Source organism: Haliaeetus albicilla, chromosome 18 (genome assembly GCF_947461875.1).
Source record: "Haliaeetus albicilla chromosome 18, bHalAlb1.1, whole genome shotgun sequence".
Lineage (NCBI taxonomy): Eukaryota > Metazoa > Chordata > Aves > Accipitriformes > Accipitridae > Haliaeetus > Haliaeetus albicilla.
Genome location: NC_091500.1, coordinates 332,194 through 351,376, shown reverse-complemented (window position 1 = coordinate 351,376; position 19,183 = coordinate 332,194). Strand labels below are relative to the sequence as shown.

The window sequence follows — 19,183 nt, the reverse complement described above, 5'->3', positions numbered from 1 at the left end:
CGGCAGGATCTGGCCCGGGCCCGGGCCAGGCGGCAGGGAGCAAAGCCAGGGAAGCCGGCGCTCAGGGCTGAGCTCTGGGCTCTGGCTGCTCTGTCTCCCTGCTCCCGGGTGGGTGCAGCAGCAGCAGCTCCCACGGGCCCCCCTGCAGCCCGGGCAGCAGCAAGCCCATGGCCACGGGGGCTGTGGGGCAGCCCCCGTGGCCATGGGGGAACGGGAGCGTCTGGGGCCAAGGCTGGGTCTGGGCTCCTCCCCTCCCTTCCCTGGGCCCTTGAGCAGCTGCAGTGGCTCCCTCCTGTCCCCTCTCCTGCAGGGGACAACAGGGCTCCGTGGGGGGACGTGTGTGGGGCAGGATCCCCCCTCCTCTGGGGCTGCTCCCAGCAGGCCTGGGGCTGTGGCAGACCCAGTCACCTGGGGGTGGAGGCTCATGGGGCAGTCCCATGCAGGGGCCAGGCTGTGTGTGTGTGTGTCTGTGTGTCCCCCCCTACCCGGGACCCTGCATGCTCAGGGGCACTGTCCCACCCCAGGGCTCTGCAGCAGCGGGGTGGGTGCAGCACAGGCACAGGAGCCCAAGGACTGCCCCTGCCCCTGCTCCTGCACCACACCCCCTGCTCCAGGGGCAGCTCCCGCTCGCCTGCAAGGTGGGGGGGCCAGGGCCAGGCCTGACCCAGCTCCACAGCGGATGAGGGTCTCAGGCACGGGGATCCTGGCAGTGCTGGCAGGCTGCCATCTCCTCCTGGTACTGCTCCACCTGCACCGTGCATGAGGCAAAGCCGAACTTGCTCTGCAGCTGGGTGCTGGCTTCCCGCAGCACTGTCTCGGGGTCGGCGCTGGCCTCTGGGGATGGCAGCGCAGCGTGGCTCAGTCCCTGTGTACGTGCCCTGGGGGCTGCGTGAGCTGGCTGGGCTGCGTGTGGGAACACTTACCGACAGCCACGTGCACCGACACGGCATGGTGGCTCAGCGTCAGGGCCCAGAGGTGCAGGTCATGGGCGCCCTTCACCCCGCTCACCCCCAGCAGCACCTCCTTCACCGTGTCGAACTCAAGGCCCCGCGGTGTCCCTGCCAGCAATGCCTGGTCACGGAGGGGCCAGCCCCAGCCCTGGCCCCTGTCAAGGTCAGGGCTTGTGGTGGGAGCAGCCAGGTGTGGGGGCTTCCCCAGGCTGGGGATGGGGGCGCCGGGATGAGGCAGCCTCTCACCATGGGGCTGTTTGCCTGGAGCAGAGAGGATGGGCTGGGGGGCTCAGGGGGGCAATGGAAGGACATAGGGGTGGGATGGGTTGTGCCTGGGTGGGGAGCAGGGGTCGCGAGGGGGTGAGCTGCCACATGGGGAAGGGGCTGTGGCAGCTGCAGCCCCAAGGAGCTCCTGTGCTGCCCCGCCAGCCCCCCGCACCCGTGGTCCTGTGCCTTCCTCACCCATCACTCACCTTCCATGAGGACTCTGAAGACATCCCTGAGGATGGTGAAGGTGGAGCCGAGGACGAAGACCGAGAAGAAGAGGGTGCTGATGGGGTCTGCGATCTTGCACTGGGGCTGCAGAGAGCAGGATCTGTGTGAGGCTGGGGGGGCAGAGCCAAGCTGGGCATCCGGGTGTGGGGATGCCAGGGCCCCATTGCCCCACGGCACCCTGCACAGAGCTGAGGGAGTTGTTCCCATGGGCAGCAGAGGGGAGTCCAGCCTAGGCACCTTGAAGTAGATGATGGTGGCAGCCACGAGGACGCCAATGCTCTGCAGCAGGTCACCCACCACGTGGACGAAGGCCGCGCGGACACTGGTGCTGCCAGGCAGGGCGGCATGGCCAGGTGGGCAGCCCCCAGTGCTCTCCAGCTGCTCGTAGCCCCCTGCACCGTGGCTGTGGCCGTGGCCAGCAGGGGACTGATGCAGGATGTAGGCCATGCTGGGGAGAGCAGGGGTGGCTCAGCACTGTGCTGGGCAGGGTGCAGGGGTCTCGCTGGCCCTGCCTGGAACTGCACACTGGCAGCGGTGCCAGGCAGTGCAGGCAAAGGGGGCACAGGCAGGCACACCCAGGCCCCAGGAGGGTAGAGAGGTGTAGGGCAGAGTCCCACCATGGGGCAGGGCTGGAAGCAGAGCAGGGACAGGGCAGCTGCAGCACTGCAGGGAGGCACATGGGGCCAGGGCAGGGATTCAGGCCTGAGGCACGTGCCAGGGCTCAGGCTGGGCATGGGGGCAGGGCTGAGGGGGTGCTGCCTAGGGGGTGGCCAGGGGATGTGGCCTCAGAGGTTGTACGTACACGGGCTGGAAGCTGGGAACGTATGGGGGACAGGGAATGGGGGGGGGAGGAAGTGCTTGGGGACATGAGGCTGGTGCACAGGGACAGGTGACCTGGGGCCAGGGCTGGGGGTCTTGGGGTACCAGGGGCACACATGGGGCAGGGGTGTGGGAGAGGAGGCCAGGGCTCAGGCTGGGGCTGTGTGGGGGGCTGCAGGTGTGCATAGCCCTGTGTGGGACATACACCAGGTTGACGCCAACGGCACTGGCGGATGTAGCCAGCATGGCTCGTGCCTCAATCTCGTAGTCGTTGCTGACAATGCGGGCGGCCGCCAGGTAGACAAGGGCCCCGGTCACAACCCAGATGGAGAGGACAGAGGCCAGCGCACCCAGCGTCTCTGTGAGACAGCAGCTGTCAGTGCCCACCCTGGCTGGGGGGCTCCCGTGGAGCCGAGCCCCACCCCAAGCTCACCTGAGCGGTGCCAGCCATAGCTCATGGTCTTGGTGGGCGGGCGGGTGGAGACCCAGAGGGAGAAGAGGCTGACGGACATGCTGCCCACGTCCGTCAGCAGGTGGGCTGCATCCGTCATGATGGCCAGGCTGTGCGCCAGGTACCCGCCTGCAGTTGCAGAGCAGCTGGCACCCCCTGCCCCGGCAGCCCCCTGTCCCCATCCCCATCCCCATCCCGCCGTTACCTATCACCTCCCCGACCATGAAGACGCAGCAGATGGTGCAGGCAACACTCAGCTGCCGGCGGGCCTGGAGCCTGCCCTGGCCAGGGCTGGGGACTGGGGGGCTGCAGCAGCAGTGGGGAGCCAGAGCCGGGGGCATCGTCGGTGCCAGGGGGTCCTGGGAGCCTGCAAACAGACTGGGGGCGGGGGTCACTGCCAGCCACACTGGCTCCCGGTGCTCCTGCCCAGCATGCCCGGGGATCCTGGTAGCCACAGTCTGGCCCAGCTGCCCGGGGCTCCTGCTGGCCGGGCCACTGGAGAGCACTGGGCACACGGCATCGCCCCTCCCGTCCCCGTCCCGTGCGACACCGGCAGGGTTCCCCAGCTCAGTCCCGGGTGGCCATGCTGTGTGCCTGGCTGAGCCCCGCCACCCCCGTCCCCGCCACCGCCGGCAACAAAGCTGGTGGCTGCGGTCCCCGCGGGCTGTGCCCCGGCCCCGGCCCGCTGGCAGGTCCCGCTGCCGCACCGGGGTCCGCGGCCGGGCCGCCGGCGGGGCGCCGGCAGCGTACGGGGGAGCCGGGCCCGCGGCGACCGAGCGCCCCCGTCGGGACGGGCAGCCACGGGCCCGGCGGCGGCTGCGGGAGGCGGCGCGGAGCTCCCGGTGGGGTTGGGGGGATGCTCGGGGGGCGACCCGGCCCCGGCCGCCTCCCCCCGGCTGCGTGGCGGCGCCGAGGGGAGCCCAGACGGGGGCGGGGGGGTAGCGGGGCCGGGGCCGGTGGCGGTGCGGGAGCCGGTGCCTGCGGCGGAGGTGCCGGTGGGACCGGGGTGTCGCGTCTGGGGCCGGGCTGCCGGACCGGGCGCCGGTACGGGGACGTGAGGCGTGGGAAGCGGGGCGGCGGAGGCGGGGGGCGGGCGGGGGGCCGGTGCCGGGGCGCAGGGCGCTGATGCGTGGGGCACCAGTGCGGGAGAGGGGATAGACGGTACCGGTGCGGGGAGGTGACGAATGGACTGTACCGGTGCGGGGAGGTGATGGATGGACGGTACCGGTGCGGGTGGGTGACGTTTGGGCGCCGGTACCAGTCGGACGGGGGGAGCGGGGCTACTGCACGGGTGGGGGTGCTGGTTCCGCTTGAACGGAGGTGCCGGTACCAGGGAGGGGACGGGTGCCGGTGTCAGGGGGCGAGGGTGCCGGTGCACGGCCGGTCGGGGCTGGCTCGGGGTCTGCGGAGGTGCTGATGTCCGTGACAGATGGGTGAAGGCGCGGGGGCTGGGGGTGGTTAGGGACGTGCCGGGGGGGTGCTGCTGTCGGGGGGGTGGGACGCGTGGGAGCTGGGCAGTGCTGGACGTGCGGGGGCTTGCGGGTCCGGGGGGGGGGGGGGCTGGCGCTGCCGGGGGGTGCCGGGGGCGCCAGTGCCGGGGGGTGCGGGTACCGGGCAGGCCGGGGGAGCCGGGGGCGGCGGGGGGTGATGGAGATGCCAGGGGTGATGGGGGAGCCAGTGCCGGCAGTGCGGGTGCGGGGGGGATCGGGGGCTGCAGATGCAGGGGTTGATGGAGGTGGTGGTGCCAGGGGTCGCCGGGGGCACTGGGGGGATGGTGCTAGCAGGGAGCGATGGGGTGCCGGGGGTGGCGGTGCCAGGGGTGCCAAGGGTGATGGGGGTGCCGGGGCGATGGGGATGCCGTGATGGAGGTGCTGAGGGTGCCGGGGCGATGGGGTGCCGGTGATGGAGGTGCCGGGGCGATGGGGTGCCGGTGCCGGCGGTACCTCTTGAGGCGCAGGCTGCCGTCGGCGCGGCCGCCCCGCGGGCTGACCAGGCGGGCGCTCTCGGTGCCGGTCGGGGGCTCCATGCCGGGGGCGAGCAGCACCGCGGGCACCCGCCGCCGGGACCGCCGCGGCCCCGCCCCCTACAGCGGCCCCGCCCCCCCGCCCGCGGCAGCCCCGCCCACACAGACCCATAGGCCGGAGGGAGCGCGGAGCGGGGGCTCGGGCTCCGGCCCCGCCGCCTGGCCCCGCCCCTCTCCCAGGCCACGCGCGGGAGAGCGGGGCCGGCCCAGGGGGGTCGGGAGGTGCCGGCACCCCCCGGGGTCCCCGGCTCTGCCCCGGAGGAGCGCCGGCAGCGCGGCCCTTCCCCGGGGCTGAGAGCTCCCGCCCGGCGGTGCCACCGTCCCGGGCACCGGCGGGGGCGGGGGGCGGCCGGGGAGGCCCCACTGAGACACCAGCCAAAGGCACGGGGTGGGGAGTGGGGGGGGTGATCCCGCGGGTCCAGCCGAGACTGCGTGGGGCCGGAGCCGCTCGGCCCCCCTGAGGCCCAGTGAAAGCGCTGGGCGGCAGACCCAGCTGTGCCGGGGTTGCCAGGGCTGTGCTGGGAACCCCGGGGGGGACTGATGGAGGGGGGTGATCGGGTCCAGGAGGCTGCTTGGTTATGGGGGACTTGCTTGCATACAGGGGGGCTGCTCGGGTATGGGGGGACTGTTTGGACGTGTGGCAACTGTTAATGCAAGGGAGGCTGCTTTCAAATGGGGGGGCTGTTTGGGTACCGGAGGTCGGCCTCATCTCCGTCCCTGGGAAGGTGATGAGACAATTACTCCTGAGAACCATTTCTAAGCATGTGAAGGACAAGAAAGTCATCTGGAGAAGTCAGCGTGGCTTCAGCAAGAGGAGGTCATGCCTGACCAACCCGACCACCTTCTGTGGTGAAGTGGCAGGCCTGGTAGACAGGGGGAGCACAGTGGACATTGTCCGCCCAGACTCCAGCAAGGTTTGTGACTCAGTGTCCCCATAGATCCTCCTAGAGAAGCTGTGGAAGTGGGGGCTGGATGAGCAGACAGTGAGGTGCATTGAAAACTAGCTGCGTGGCCAGGTCCAGAGGGTGGGGACCAGCAGCGCAAAGTCTAGCTGGAAGCCATTAATGACCGGTGTACCCCAGGGGTCAATACTGGGTCCAGTCCCATTTAACATCTTCATTAATGATCTGGAGGATGGGGCAGAGTGTACCCTCAGCAAGTTTGTAGATGACACCGAGCTGGGAGGAGCAGCTGTACACCAGCGGGTCGTGCTGCTCTGTAGTGCAGAGGGATCTAGACAGGCTGGAGAAATGGGCTGCCAGGAACCTCATGAAGTTCAGCAAGGGGAAGTGCAAAGTCCTGCCCCTGGGCAGGAACAACCCCAGAGCACCAGTACATGCTGGGGGCTGCCCAGCTGGAAAACAGCTCAGCAGAAAAGGCTTCAGGGGTCCTGGTGGGCACCAAGTTGGCCATGAACCAGCAACATGCCCTGGCTGCAAAGGCAACAAATGGCGTCCCGGGCTGTATTAGGCAAAGCGTTGCCAGTTGAGAGAGGTGATGATCCTTCCCCTCTGCTCAGTGCTGGTGAGGCCCCCCCAGGAGAGCTGGGTCCAGTGCTGGGCTCCCCAGTACAAGAGGGACATGGACAGACTGGGAGAGGGTCCAGCAAGGGGCCACCACGATGCTGAAGGACGGAAGCATCTCTGCTATGGGGAAAGGCTGAGGGGCCTGGGACTGCTCAGCCTGGAGCAGAGCAGGCTCAGGAGGATTGAATCCATGCCTACAAATACCTGCAGGGAGGGTGCCGAGAGGACGGAGCCAGGCTCTTCCAGTGGTGCCCAGTATCATGACCAGAGGCAACAGGCACAAACCAGACCCTGGGAGGGTCCCTCTGGCCCCCCGGGGCACACTCCTCAGTGTGAGGGTGACACTGGCACAGGCTGCCCAGGGCGGTGGGGGGGGGTCTCTGCCCCTGGAGACTCTGGTCGTGGTCCTGGGCAGCGGCTCCGGGTGGCCCGGCCGGGGCGGGGGGCTGAACGGGGGGACCCCAGTGGGGCCCGGCCCCCACCGGTCCGTGGCTGCCGGGCACGGGGCCGCGGGAGGGGCGGTGCCGGGGAGGGGGCCCGGTAACCTCGGCGGAGGCCGCGGCCCGCCTGTCCCGCCTCCCGGGCGGCCCACGGGGCCCGGCGCAGCAGCCGCCCCCGCCGCCCGAGGGGCCGCCGCGCGTGGGGCGCGGGCCCGGGGCGGGGCTGGCGTGGGGCGGGGCGGGGCCGGGCCGCGGGGGCCGCCGGGAGCCGTGTGCGGCCGCGGCCCGTCCCGGCAGCCCCCGCGGCCCGTCCCGACCGGTCCGGCCCGTGGCGGCGCGGGGAGATGGCGGCGGCGGCGGCGGGCGCGGGGGAGCGGCGCGGCCCGTGGGGCGCGGCGGGCCCCGAGCGCGGCCCCGGCCCCGGCCCCGGCCCCGGCCCGCTGGGCTCGCTGCTGAGCCGGCTGCCGCTGGCGCCGTCCCCGCGGCGACGGACCGCCAGCCAGTGCAAACCGGAGCCGCCGCTGCTGCGCACCAGCAAGCGGACCATCTACACGGCCGGGCGGCCGCCCTGGTACAGCGAGACCGGCGCGCCCGTGGACGAGGCCTTCGTCATCGGTGAGCGGCGGGCCGCGGCTGGGGCCGGGGCCGGGGAAGGGATGGAGCCGGGGCCGGGGCTGGGGCTGGAGCTGGGACCGGGGAAACGACGGGGCCGGGCCCTGAGCCGCGGCCGGGGCAGCGATGGGACCGCGGCCGGGGCTGGAAGCGGGGCCGGGGAATGATGGAGCCGGGGCCGTGCCCCCACCCGCAGGCCTGTGCGGCGGCAGCGCCTCGGGCAAGACGACGGTGGCAACGCGGATTATAGAGGCGCTGGATGTGCCCTGGGTTGTGCTGCTCTCCATGGACTCCTTCTACAAGGTGAGGGCCGGCGGGGCCGGTGCGGTGGTGACGGTGCCCGTGGGGCCGGCGCGGCGCTGAGTGGCCGCGGTGCCCGCAGGTGCTGGATGAGGGGCAGCAGGCGCTGGCAGCCCGCAGTGACTACAACTTCGACCACCCTGACGCCTTCGACTTCGAGCTGCTCGTCAGCGTCCTCCGCAAGCTCAAGAAGGGCAAGAGCGTGAAAGTGCCGGTCTACGACTTCACCACACACAGCCGCCGCCGCGAGTGGGTGGGTGCCGCAGGGAAGCCAGGCTGGGGCCTTGGCGGGGAGGCAGGCTGGGCGCCGTGGGGAGAGTCTCCGGGAAGGGGGGGACGCCTGTGGAGCAGGGGTAGGGAGCACGGAGGCTGTGGGAAGGCAAAGGGAGGGAGCATCTGGAGGCCATCAGGTGCGGGAGGGTCATTCTGGGGAGATTGGGGGTGTAGAGGCAGGGAGGGAGCATGGAGACATGGAGGTGGACGTGGAAACAGGGGCCAGCGCAGAGTTCAAGGAGGGGCTGCACTGCAGAGCGTGGAGGAGTGCAGGGGGGATGGGGGCTCGGGGGGAAGGTGTTGGGCAGAGGTTTGGGGTTTTGGAGCAAGGGTTTGGGTTCTGGGTCAGTGCAGGGCTGGGTTATCAAGTGCAGGGGTGAGAAAAAGGGCCCTTGAAGGTTGGGTGAATGCAGGATGGGAATCCTGCTGGCAAGAGCCCGGCATGGGTCAGGTGTTGAGGTGCTGTCTGTGCCAAGTGTTGGTGTTGCTGCAATGTGCGCAAGGCGGCAGGACGAGTATGGCTCTTATCTGCCCACAGAAAACGGTGTATGGCGCCAATGTCATCGTGTTTGAAGGGATACTGGCTTTTGCGAACAAGGAGTTGCTGAAGGTATTGCTGCCTGATGTGGCTGGTGGCCCATCTCAGTGCGTGGTGTGGGAGATGTGCGGTGGTGTGCTGTGGGTGGGATGGGTGCTGTCCTGGCCCAGCCCTTGGTGCCACTGGGGCCGGGTGATGGCTGGGGGCTGCGGAGGGGGAGAGGTCCTCCACCGCTTGTTCTCAGGCACCTCTGTGTCAGAGGCTTCAGGGGAGGCAGCGCTGGGTGCTATTGTTGCGGGGGTCAGAGCTGGCTGGGCTGTGTGCGAGGGGAACGAGGCAGGTCTGACGGGGGACTACATAGGGGGTGCTCACCCCTCCCAGTTTTCCAGCTCCTGGACATGAAAGTGTTTGTGGACACGGACTCTGACATCCGGCTCGTGCGGCGGCTGCAACGCGACATCATGGAACGTGGACGTGACATCGTGGGTGTCATCAAGCAATACAACAAGTTTGTGAAGCCAGCCTTCGAGCAGTACATTGAGCCCACCGTGCAGGTCGCTGACATCGTGGTGCCCAGAGGTGAGACTGCGCTGTGTTTGCCAGATTCAACCTGAGCATTGGGAGCGGGTGTCCTGGGATGGGCTTGGGTCAGCGTGTGTCTGACTCAGCTTCTCTGCTCTCCCATCAGGTGGGGAAAACTTTGTGGCCCTGGACCTCATTGTGCAGCACGTGCACAGCCAGCTGGAGAAGGTGAGGTGTGGGCTGATTGATTGCTGCTAGTGTGGGCAAGGAGGATGGAGCACTCTGCATGCAGAGAGGAGGTTGAGGCTGCTCATAGCCCTCTGCTCCTGGAGCACCCAGAGGCTCTCAGTGTTGCCTCTCTCTTTACAAAAGGTCTTAGTGTAGCTCTTGGGGCAGACTGAGCTGTGACATGGGGGCTGGGGCAATGGAGAGGGGGCTGGGCACAGAGCCTGCCCCAGCAGGGGTGCCTGGCATTTACAGTCTGGCCTGGCCTCAATCGCCTGCCGTCCCCCTCAGTCCCAGTCAGCTCTTCGTGATCTCAGCTGTCCCCACCTCGCTGGACCCTGGCTGCACCCCAGCAGCCCGCCCTTACCTCCGAGCTGTGCCCAGTGCAGTTTTTCTTGTTCTTGGTTCAGCCCCAGGAGAAGGGGTGGGAGCTGGACTGGGGCTGCCCTCGGGTGGCTGTGGCTGGCCGGTGCAGTGACTGGATGTCCTTTCTTTCCCCTTTTGCCATGCTGGATGACTCTGCTCTACCACCCAGCGCGAGATCACTGTCAGGTACGTGGGGACCCTGCCAGCTGCAGAGGGGCCGGTTCCTGAGCTGGGGGTGAGGGCTGCCAGCACCCACTCTTCTCGCAGTCCTGCCTGTTCTCTGTCCCTGCTGGCCAAAGCTTTGCTGAGATGCCTGAGCGTAGCTGCTCTTCCTCAACTGTTGAGGTGGCTGTCCTGCAAGCAGCTTCTTGGGGCTTGTCTCACTGCGGGCTCCTGTATGACCTGTCCCACAGCAGCTATGCTTGGCTCGTGTGACTGGCTCCCTGTGCTGCTCCTGTCCCTTTCTGGAGCATGGTTCCTGCCCTGAGTGTGGGATTGCCCCAGGATGCTCCCTTCTATGGGAAAAGTGTCCTCGACAGTCCCTGTTCTCTGGGACTTCATGTTGTCAGCCTCAATGGGACAGTCTTTGTACCTCAGTGCAACCCAGGCAGCCCTGTCCCAGGGTACGTAGCAAGGTCTTGCCCATGCAATGCTTCTGCTCCTGCTCCCCCAGTGCTGGCAGAAGCTCATGTGTGTGGAGGCTGCTGACAGCTGGATTTGTGGTCTGGGGAGGTTTGCCCCAGTTTTACAGGGTGGAACTGCTTTGCGATCTCATACCTGGTACCAGACGTGGGGCTTTCCTGGGGATCAGGACAGGCCAAGCACTTTCTGGTGTCCAGCCTGTGTGGCGGGTGCTCCAGGAGGAGCCTTCCTTCAGCTGGTGGCCATGTCCTACTCTGAGGGAGTCCAGTGCGGCGGCTCTTGTGTGCTGTGCAGCTCTGATCACTGCTTCCTTGTTACAGGGCAGCTCTGGCTTCTGCCCACCAAGGGCAACCCCTGCCGAAGACGCTGAGTGTCCTGGAGAACACACCGCAGGTGCGAGGCATGCACACCATCATAAGGTAGGTCCCTGCCTCCTTCAGGATTTCCTTCTCACAGAAGGGCTGTTCTGTAGGATCACACTACAAAACCTGGTGTGAGTTTTCCCTCCTCTGCTTTTAGGGCTTCAGACGTAGGTGTTTTCTTCGAGCAGAACTGCTGAACAGAGCTGGCTCTGGCCTACAGATGCTTTTTTGGTGACAAGACCTTGGCAGATCTGCTCTGGGGCAACCTTTGAGCCATGGGCAGGCTCTTATGATGAGATGAGACTGGTTAGCTCTTTCCTAGCTGGAGCGCAGGCGTAGTAGCTGGTGGCATGGGGTAGGTGCCCTTGCTGCCTCTCTCCTGAGGCACTTGGTTTTAGAGACAGCTTACAGAAGAGACCCAGGCTGCTGCTTCCATGACTGCTGCTCACTTGGCCTTTTCATTCCCCACTGATGCTTCTTTTTTCCAGGTGACTGTAGCGTTAGTGTACGGTCAAGAGCCGAATCCTGTGGGACCACTAAGACATTCCTTGTTACTGCAGTTGCAGGAGCTTGCAGCCTCTGTGTGCATTTCTGTCACTGGGTTGTAAAAGAGGATGGGGAAGCCGACCTCAGCAGGGCTCTTCTCCTGCGCCTGCTCATGCTCTGGCTGGCCACCAGCACCCATGTGTTTGTTTGGAGAACGTAACCTCACGACCACATGCAGGCTGTGCATCTCCTTGTAGGAAGCAAGGTGTTCCTTCTCCAGGCTCCTCCCGTGACTCCTCCCTGTCGAAGCACAGGCTCCAAAGGTAGTTCACAGCAGTAAAAAGCCAGGCGATGTGCCTCACCAGATGTAGCACTGCATGTGCACCAGGCAGAGTCCTGTGCCAGCGTCTGAAGCCCACACATGTCAGCCTTAGGCTGTGGACTTCTAGTAGTTCTGAGTTCAGGTCCAGCTAAGGGAACTTTAGAGCAGGTATCGCCTTATCCCTCCAGCATCTTCGTGCTCCAGTGCTCTGGCAGCGGCTTCTTCATGGCCTGAGCTGATTTCTCTAGCTCATCTGCCGTCTGTGTGCTCAATGGTAGATGAAGGTCAAAGCAAGATCCTGGAGGAACAGCACCTCCAGAGGCTGAATGTTGTTGCTTGTAAAGGAGCAGTTTTCCCTTATCCCAGGGTTATGTAGAGAAAGAAGAATGCAAGCCTTTGTGTGGCAGCCTGCCCAGTCTCCAGCCTTCCTGTTTGCAGGCTCTGGCATGGACTTTTTACCTATGGCTCCTCCTGTTCCCTCAGGAGAGCCAACAGCATAACGCTGGTCTGTGCTGCTCTCAGACGAACATGAGCCTGGGCTGATCCATTAGCAGTGCCAAGGGCCAGGTTTGACCAGCCCTTGTCTGGAAGGGACAGCACTGCAGGCAGGCACTGAATCCTCTCTCATCTGTAGCAGCTGTTCCTGTCTTCCTCCTTGAAGTCTGTGTCCTTTTGCCTTGCTGGGAGTGGCCTGTTGTGCCTCCACCTTTATGCCACAAGCGTCTAATAACCTTAATCTGCTTAGACTTAGGAGTTTGTTCAGCTACCCGAGGGAGGGAGGGGATCAAACCCATGCAGGCTGTGGTTGGAGTCCAGCAGGGCTGCTGATCTCGAGTTACTGTAGTGGTGCTGTGCTTCTGGAGCCAGCCGGTGTGAGCGGCAGGGCTGCAGGAAGGCGGACTTTGCCTCTTCCAGATGGTAAATGAAAAATACCACATTTATGCGGGGCGTTGACTTGGCCTGTCAGCCACCCCCTCAAATCCTGCTGCAGCCCAAGAAAGCAAGGAAAGCTGAGGCAGTGCTGTTACTAAGATCTCTAAGCTGAGGAACTCTTCTGGTAAAAAGTTCCCGTATTTGGTGACAGCAAGGCAGCTTGTATTTCTGGTGCTTGTAGGTGATACTTGGCAGCGCTCATTTGCTTCTGCGTGACTTCAGCATGGTGTGGAACTGTTAATCGTCCTCACGCGTGACCCTCTGGGCTTCCGTCTGCTCCAGAGGCACTTCTCCCTGCTTGCTGACATTCTCTTGGGCTCCCTGGGGAGGTCCAGACTGGCTGGGGATTGAATGCATGCCTTCTGCCAAGCTTCCCACACCTCCATGCGTGAAGTTACTGTGTCTTGGCATATTTGATCTCTCGTCTTCATTCTGGCTGCCACAGTGCCATCAGCCCCTTTCTGTAGTGGCAGCCCTCGTGGAGTGCTGGTGTTCCCACCAGTACTGCCTTTCAGAGTGCCTTGGCACACCAAACCTGAGGTCTGTGGATGCACCAGAGAGCTGTGAACCAGGATTTCCCTCCAGCCTCCCTTTTTCCATCCTGCTTTTCCCAGTGCAGCTCCCTTGGAGGCAGCCTGTTGATCTCAGCTTGCCAGGCTGCTGCCGGCCAACGTCGTTTCCCTGTTTGTTGTTCAACACTGGAGGCTCTTCTGTGCTTCAGCCTTCTGTCTATGAGGGCCCTCCTGGAAGATTATGTTGTGGCAGCAGATGAGCATCTCACTGAGTATAGTCATGGCAAATTCAGGCTTGGCATCTCAGGGAGAAGTGGTTTCCAGAGTGATTTTCTGTTATTGTGGAGAGGCAGAAACTGAAAAATAGTCCTACACTAGAATAGCTGAATGATTTCATTCATGATCAGGCTGAGGATGGACAGTGTAATAGGGGTATGAGTCATATCTTCCAACGTAGAAGATGCTTTGCTATTAGGTCCAGATAGCCAGGGTTTGGTGCCACCTGTCAGGACTCTGCAGCACCTGAACAGTCTTTTCTGCCCCCCAACAGCCCTGAAGCATCTCAGACTCTCCCTGCCACAGGAGAACAGCATTTCCTTTCCACTGCTTCCATCTTTGCCCATCCACGCTTATGGAAAGGCTCCGGGACATACCCTGCGGCGCAGCCTGTGGGTGGCGTGGGTCACCTGCCTCTCTTAGCAAATTTGCTCTGGCCTGAGCCTTTGGACTTTGTACTCTGGCAGGACACGTTGTCCTGCGGTAGAGCTGCCCTTGAGAAGCATGTGGCTGTTGGTGCTTCAGTGAGGGGCAGAACGAGGTGCTCCCTGCATGCCGGGAAGTTGCCAACGCCAGAGAGGGTGGTTCAGACATGAAACCTGTCCATGCTCAAGTTTCCTGGGGGCCTGAAATGTGATGGCTGCCTTTCAGCCTTGGACACTTATGTTCGTGAGCTAAGCCGACACCGTGTTCAGGCTCCCAGCCAGATGCTTGCTGGTCCCTGTCAGGCCACCCAGTGCCTTCTGGCTGTCTCCTGCTGAGAGTACCAGGGAAGATTGAGGTCCTCAGGAGCTGCTGGCTGCAGTGCTGCTGTGCCCAGCTGTGGGTTCCTGGCTTGCGGGGGTGTGCATGCTGCCCATGGCTCGGCTCCCGCCTGTGCTGAGGGGGTGGGCAGCGCCTGGAGCAGTGCATGCTCTCAGGCTTCGTCTGGGCAATGTCAGGAGGGTCCGAGCCTGTGGTGTGATGCAGTGGGGTGAGCGGGCCTGGCGTGTGGACGGTGGTGTCCCCTTTGGGAGTGCTCTCGGCATGGAGGCACTGCTGGAGTGATCCCACTCTCTGGTCGCTGTGGGGAGGGTCCTCTGCTGCTGCTGGGGGATGTCAGGGCTGCCCTCCCTCGCAGCACCCCTTCCCTCTTGTGTCATTGGCAGTTGCTTGTCCCCTGAGTAAGGAGAAGTTTCTTGGTTGTCTTTGCCCCTGCATGAAAAGAGAGGCACACTGGGGCCTTCACAGCGCAGGGACTGAGGATACTCCTCCGTCCCTGGGGCGCCTTTTGGAGGCTGCAGAGGAACCTGCCTCTGCAGCAGCACTGATGGACCTGTCCCACCAAGGTCAGGGGCTGGCCGGGGCGGCCAACTGCCCCTGTCTGTGGCAGAGCGGCTCTGGGGCCGGCAGGGCCAGTGTGGGGCTTGTCAGGGGTGGCTGGCTGGGAGAGACCACCCGTGGAGGCAGGGCTGGTGCTGGGCTTGTGCGCCTGGAGCTCAGGTGGTACTGGGGGCTTCCAAAGCTGCCGTGGGTGAGCGTGTGGGTGAAGCCCACCCGTGGGGGAGCATGCGTGCTGACAGCCCACGCTGAAGAGCTGTAGGCAGGTGCCTGTTGTCTTCTAGACCAGAACTGATTTTCTGACTTCTCTGGGAGCACCCTGCTGTCCCCAGGCTTGTTGGAAATGTCCATATTAGTTGGGTTTTCTGGTCACTGCGGAGCTCTCGGGTGCGAGCTACCCAGGTCTGGCTGCAAAAATGTCTCGGAATAGTAGCGACTGTTTATCCTTCTCCTGAGCACTGTTGGCTGGGCTGTCTGTCATCGTGGTGAGATGTGAGAAGTGGCAGATGATGTCTTAAAATACAGCATAAAAATACTCAGTATCCTTCTGCCTCTTCTGGACTGTTGCCAGTTCCACCTCTTCCATCTGGAAACTGGCAAATGTCTGTAGGGTTCCTTTGTTCCTTACATTCTCCAGAAAATACTAGGGGTATACGCAGGCTGCACTGCTTTAGGCACAATTTCAGCTGCGTCTTATTAACCATAGTCCTTCAGTGTCAGTCTGCCTCTTGGTTACTGTTCAGCCAGGGAGCCAGAAGCTTGTTCTTGATGTTTCTCCAGTAAAATGGCACTTAAGTTACAACCTGCTACTTACTCTTTTGCCAAAGCAGCCGGAGACTGTGAGAGGTATAGATGGACATTGGTGGATTCTTCATGGTCACGTTTTAAAAGACAAGCAAATCTCAGATTCTCCTCCTTTTCCTGCTGAGTGACCCCTTGCTGTAGGTACTTTGCCTTCAGGAACTTTACACTGACAGTGCTGGTGGAGGAGCTGTTCTGCTCACCTGAAAATACCCTCTGAGTAATGTGGGACTGGGACAGTCCTGCCTGTCATTAATGAAGTACTGTACACGCTTGTGTTACTGTGCTTTGAGAACCCTGTGTTGCAGGAAACACAAGGTTTTGTGCAGCCGTTTCTTTTGTGTGATGAATGAGTTGGACTACAATATATATGTGTGCTGATGGTCAAAACGCTCCCAATAAGAAAAGCCAGCCTCTTTCCCCCTCTACCCCTGGCACTGGGATTAGCGTGTGTGCATGTACAGTTGGCTTTACTCCTCCTGAGGGAAAAGGGGAGGTCTCCTGTGAATTACAATCCCATTGTGGTTTTATTCTGGTTTTTATTTATTTTATTTCTTACTGCCCTCAGCACTTCAGTGTTGTGGTGAGATAATGCCAGGTATTTCAAAGTCTGTCTGATTCCCGGCATTAGTTTATCTCTAACTTGGTACATAAATGGAGAGGAGTTGAGAATATGTCAGACGTTTTCCCATTGCCGGTGTCAGGTAACCCAGCTGCTTTTGGCTGTGGTGTGGTCTGGTCTCTTCCATGTTGAGATGCTCCTGGAGCTGGCTGTCCTGCTGTGCCGTGGTCTGTCCTGGGCATGCTCACATTCCGCCTTGTGCTCCCCTGACAGGGCCCAAGCAAAACACTTGCTGCTTGCTCCTGAGTTTCTGTTGCCCCAAGAACCGATGGTGCTGCCTGATGTTCTGCTGCTCCCACCCCCCATTTTTCTCCTGGCTCTTTCCACGTAGTCAGCAGTTACGTCCTAAATCTCCAGCCCTGCAAATCCTCCAGCAGAGATTCAGCAGCAATTAGAGGTCATGCTTGGAGCGAGTAGTGCTGCACCTCCACACTTGCTTCTCAGGCACCTGCCTCATCTGTATTCAGGATGTACATCTACACCAGGCTGCTGATGTTATGCTCGCTTATCCCTCCTTTTTGCCATTTGGTTTTATTCACTTTGCTAGTCTAGCTAGCCCACTATGCAGAGTCAGGTCTGAACTGTCCCCAGTGTCCCGAAGAGGACTGAGCAGTGTTGCATGGCATCCTTTCACTTTATCTGATCTGCATGATCTGCTGCAGGCTTTATGTCCCCCTTCCAGGGGAACTGAACATATTTCTTGACCATGTGGTCCCTTCTAGACAACACCCTAGGTCTTCAGCAAGCCCTGAAACATCAATGATCACTAACTGTGCCTCCTCCCTGAGAGCGTCGAGGTTTGGACTGCTCTCTGTTCGTGCCAGCCTTCCTCTGGAGCCCCGTTTGCGTCTGCGGGGTGGAGCAGGGACTCTGCTCTGATCTCACACTGGTGTCCTCCCTTAACAGGAACAAGGACACGACCAGGGACGAATTCATCTTCTACTCCAAGCGCCTGATGAGGCTGTTGATTGAACATGCCCTCTCCTTCCTGCCACTGAAGGTGAGCGACTGCTCCTCGGGTGCGGCCACAGCCACGTCTCCCCCTCCTGAGCCCCCAGGCCGTGCGGGGACCCAGCTTCGTCCACAGTCCCTTCTCCTCCCCTTTCTGCAGTCGGTCACTGTGGAGACTCCCCAGGGGACAATGTACGAAGGAAAGCGATTCCACAGGCAGAGGGTGAGATGTCCTGGCCCCTTTCTCCCCACAAGCACGTGGCTGCCACATCTCTGGTCAGCGTGGACTGGGAAAACCTGGTGGCTCCTGGGGTCTGTCCCTGTGCTGATGAGCTGCTTGGCAGGGCTTGTTCCCCCCTCCCGCAGTGCCGGAGCCTCAGGAGCCCATGGGAGCGGCTGCTTTCCCTGTACAATGGCAGCAAATGTGTTCTCGTCCCTTGCCCAGATCACAGGCGTGTCCATCCTGCGAGCAGGGGAGACCATGGAGCAGGCTCTTACTGCTGTGTGCAAGGACATCCGCCTGGGCAAGATCCTGATCCAGACCAACCACGACACAGGGGAGCCCGAGGTGAGCTTCGCCTGCTGCCCCAGCGCGGACCCCGCCGGCACTGCGAGATGGGTGACCACCTCTCCTTCCCTCCTCAGCTCCACTACCTGCGCCTTCCCAAGGAGATCAGTGAGGACTACGTCATCCTCATGGACAGCACTGTGTCCACGGGAGCCGCGGCCATGATGGCAGTGCGCGTCCTGCTGGTGAGGGACCAGGGGTGGCAGGGTGTGAGGTGGGGGTGTGTGGCCCTCCTGGCACCAGCTGGGCTCTCACGGCTCTGCATCCTGCAGGATCACGACGTGCAGGAGGACAGGATCTTCCTGCTCTCACTGCTGATGGCGGAGATGGGGGTGCACTCCGTGGCCTATGCCTTTCCCCGTGTCCGCATCATCACCACTGCCGTGGACAAGAGGATCAATGAGGAGTTCCACATCATCCCGGGCATCGGTGAGGGCAGACAAGGGTGTGCTGTGCCTCGTGGGCTGGGCCCCCAGCCCCTCGCCCCGGCAGCCTGGTGGGGTGCCCCGCGGCCATGCTGAGGGAGCCTGGGGTGTGGTTGGAATTGTGACGGGGCCAGTGCTGCCATCGCCTCACTCTGTCCCCTCATCCTTCAGGTAACTTTGGGGACAGATACTTCGGCACTGACGGCCCCTCTGCCTGGTGTGAGAGCGACGGAATGGACTGCTGAGCTGGCTGGCCACAAGGCCACCAGCCAGGCTGGCTACAGGGCCGGCCCCCTGCCCCCAGGAGGGGCTCTGAGCTGCCAGTCTGTGCCCACTTCCCCGCAGCATGGCGCTGCCAGCCCCCGGCTCTCCTGCCCCGCAGGATGAGCCCCTCGCTGCCAGCCTCTCCCTCTGCCCCACAGGAGCAGCCCCTTGCGGGCCTGATCCTCCCCTCCGAGAAGGAAGGGAGGGATGGCACCTCCTCGGCCCGTGGGGAGTGGGGGGGTGCTCCTCACCTCTGGAGACCTGCCTCTGCACCCCAGGCCGGCCCTGCCTGCGGGAGGGAGAGGTGGTCTCCCTGCGGCCTGTGCCAGATGGGCTGGTCACCCTCTTCCCTGGGGAGGAGGGTGATGGGGTCTGGTCCCCTTAAGGCTTCCTCTGGGCCCTGGCTGGGTGCCGGGCAAGCTCCCTTGCTGGAATCTGTATTTATTTGTATTTATTTTTGAGCAGCTGCCTACCTTGGCTCTCCTGCGGGGCAGGCCAGCTACTTGAAAAACATCAGGGATTGGGGATGTCCTCAAGGAACCACCTTGTCCCCACTGATCCGACACTCCATTGCCTCCCTGTCCCCGGCCAGCCCCATGCAGGCTCTGGGCTGGCTGGTGGCGCCAGGAGGGCAGGGGCTGCCTTCGGTCCCCGCGCCGGTGGGAGGGTTTGATATTCAAACGTTCTCCCGGTGGTGTCCCAGCCCCTGGGACCATCCTGGAGCCTGGCGTCCTAGGGGCGGTGAGGGGGGGCTGGTGGGGTGGTGGTCTGACCAGCCCCAGCCACCACCGCCCATGTTGCTCAGGTTCTTTGAGAGGGCAGCAGTGGCCTCGCCTCAAGCAGGAACGGTGCCAGAGCAGGGCCCGGGGGTTGGGGGCCTGGCCCGTATCCCCCACACACCTTTGCTGGCTGAAGAGGCCCTGCTGTGCCCCCAGCCCTGGGGCGCTGCCCCCTCCCCGCTGCCCCGGCTGCCTTTGTTTTGTACCCCAATAAAGGAGCAGCGCGACCCCCCGGGCTGCCGCCTCCTGCCTGACACCTTGTGCTGGGGCTGGGCACGCGGGGACGGGCAGGGGGTGCTGCCCCACCGTGGGGGTGTCACGGTGAGCCGGGGGTCTGATGGGGATGTCACCAGGTGCAGGGCTGTGTGATAGGGGTGTCA

At 63.3% G+C, this 19,183-nt stretch overlaps 2 protein-coding genes across 2 annotated transcripts; one reads left to right on the top strand and one right to left on the bottom strand.

Annotated features, from left to right (window-relative positions):
* Window positions 1–533: 533 nt before the first annotated feature.
* On the bottom strand, window positions 534–4,787 carry SLC30A3 (solute carrier family 30 member 3). The gene is made up of 8 exons (XM_069805351.1): window positions 4,659–4,787; window positions 2,921–3,093; window positions 2,698–2,844; window positions 2,470–2,623; window positions 1,683–1,893; window positions 1,424–1,529; window positions 924–1,058; window positions 534–834 (listed from the first exon to the last, which is right to left on the bottom strand). The coding sequence occupies exons 1-8, from the start codon at window positions 4,739–4,741 to the stop codon at window positions 689–691; spliced, it is 1,155 nt and encodes a 384-aa protein (XP_069661452.1). The 5' UTR covers window positions 4,742–4,787; the 3' UTR covers window positions 534–688.
* A 2,192-nt stretch (window positions 4,788–6,979) lies between these two features.
* On the top strand, window positions 6,980–19,030 carry LOC104323180 (uridine-cytidine kinase-like 1). The gene is made up of 14 exons (XM_069805348.1): window positions 6,980–7,319; window positions 7,513–7,619; window positions 7,699–7,869; window positions 8,428–8,499; window positions 8,817–9,006; window positions 9,116–9,177; window positions 9,710–9,726; window positions 10,503–10,601; window positions 16,723–16,816; window positions 16,928–16,990; window positions 17,213–17,335; window positions 17,413–17,520; window positions 17,608–17,764; window positions 17,932–19,030. Exons 1-14 carry the CDS (start codon window positions 7,049–7,051, stop codon window positions 18,003–18,005), a joined length of 1,608 nt encoding a protein of 535 aa, XP_069661449.1. The 5' UTR covers window positions 6,980–7,048; the 3' UTR covers window positions 18,006–19,030.
* Window positions 19,031–19,183: the final 153 nt, after the last annotated feature.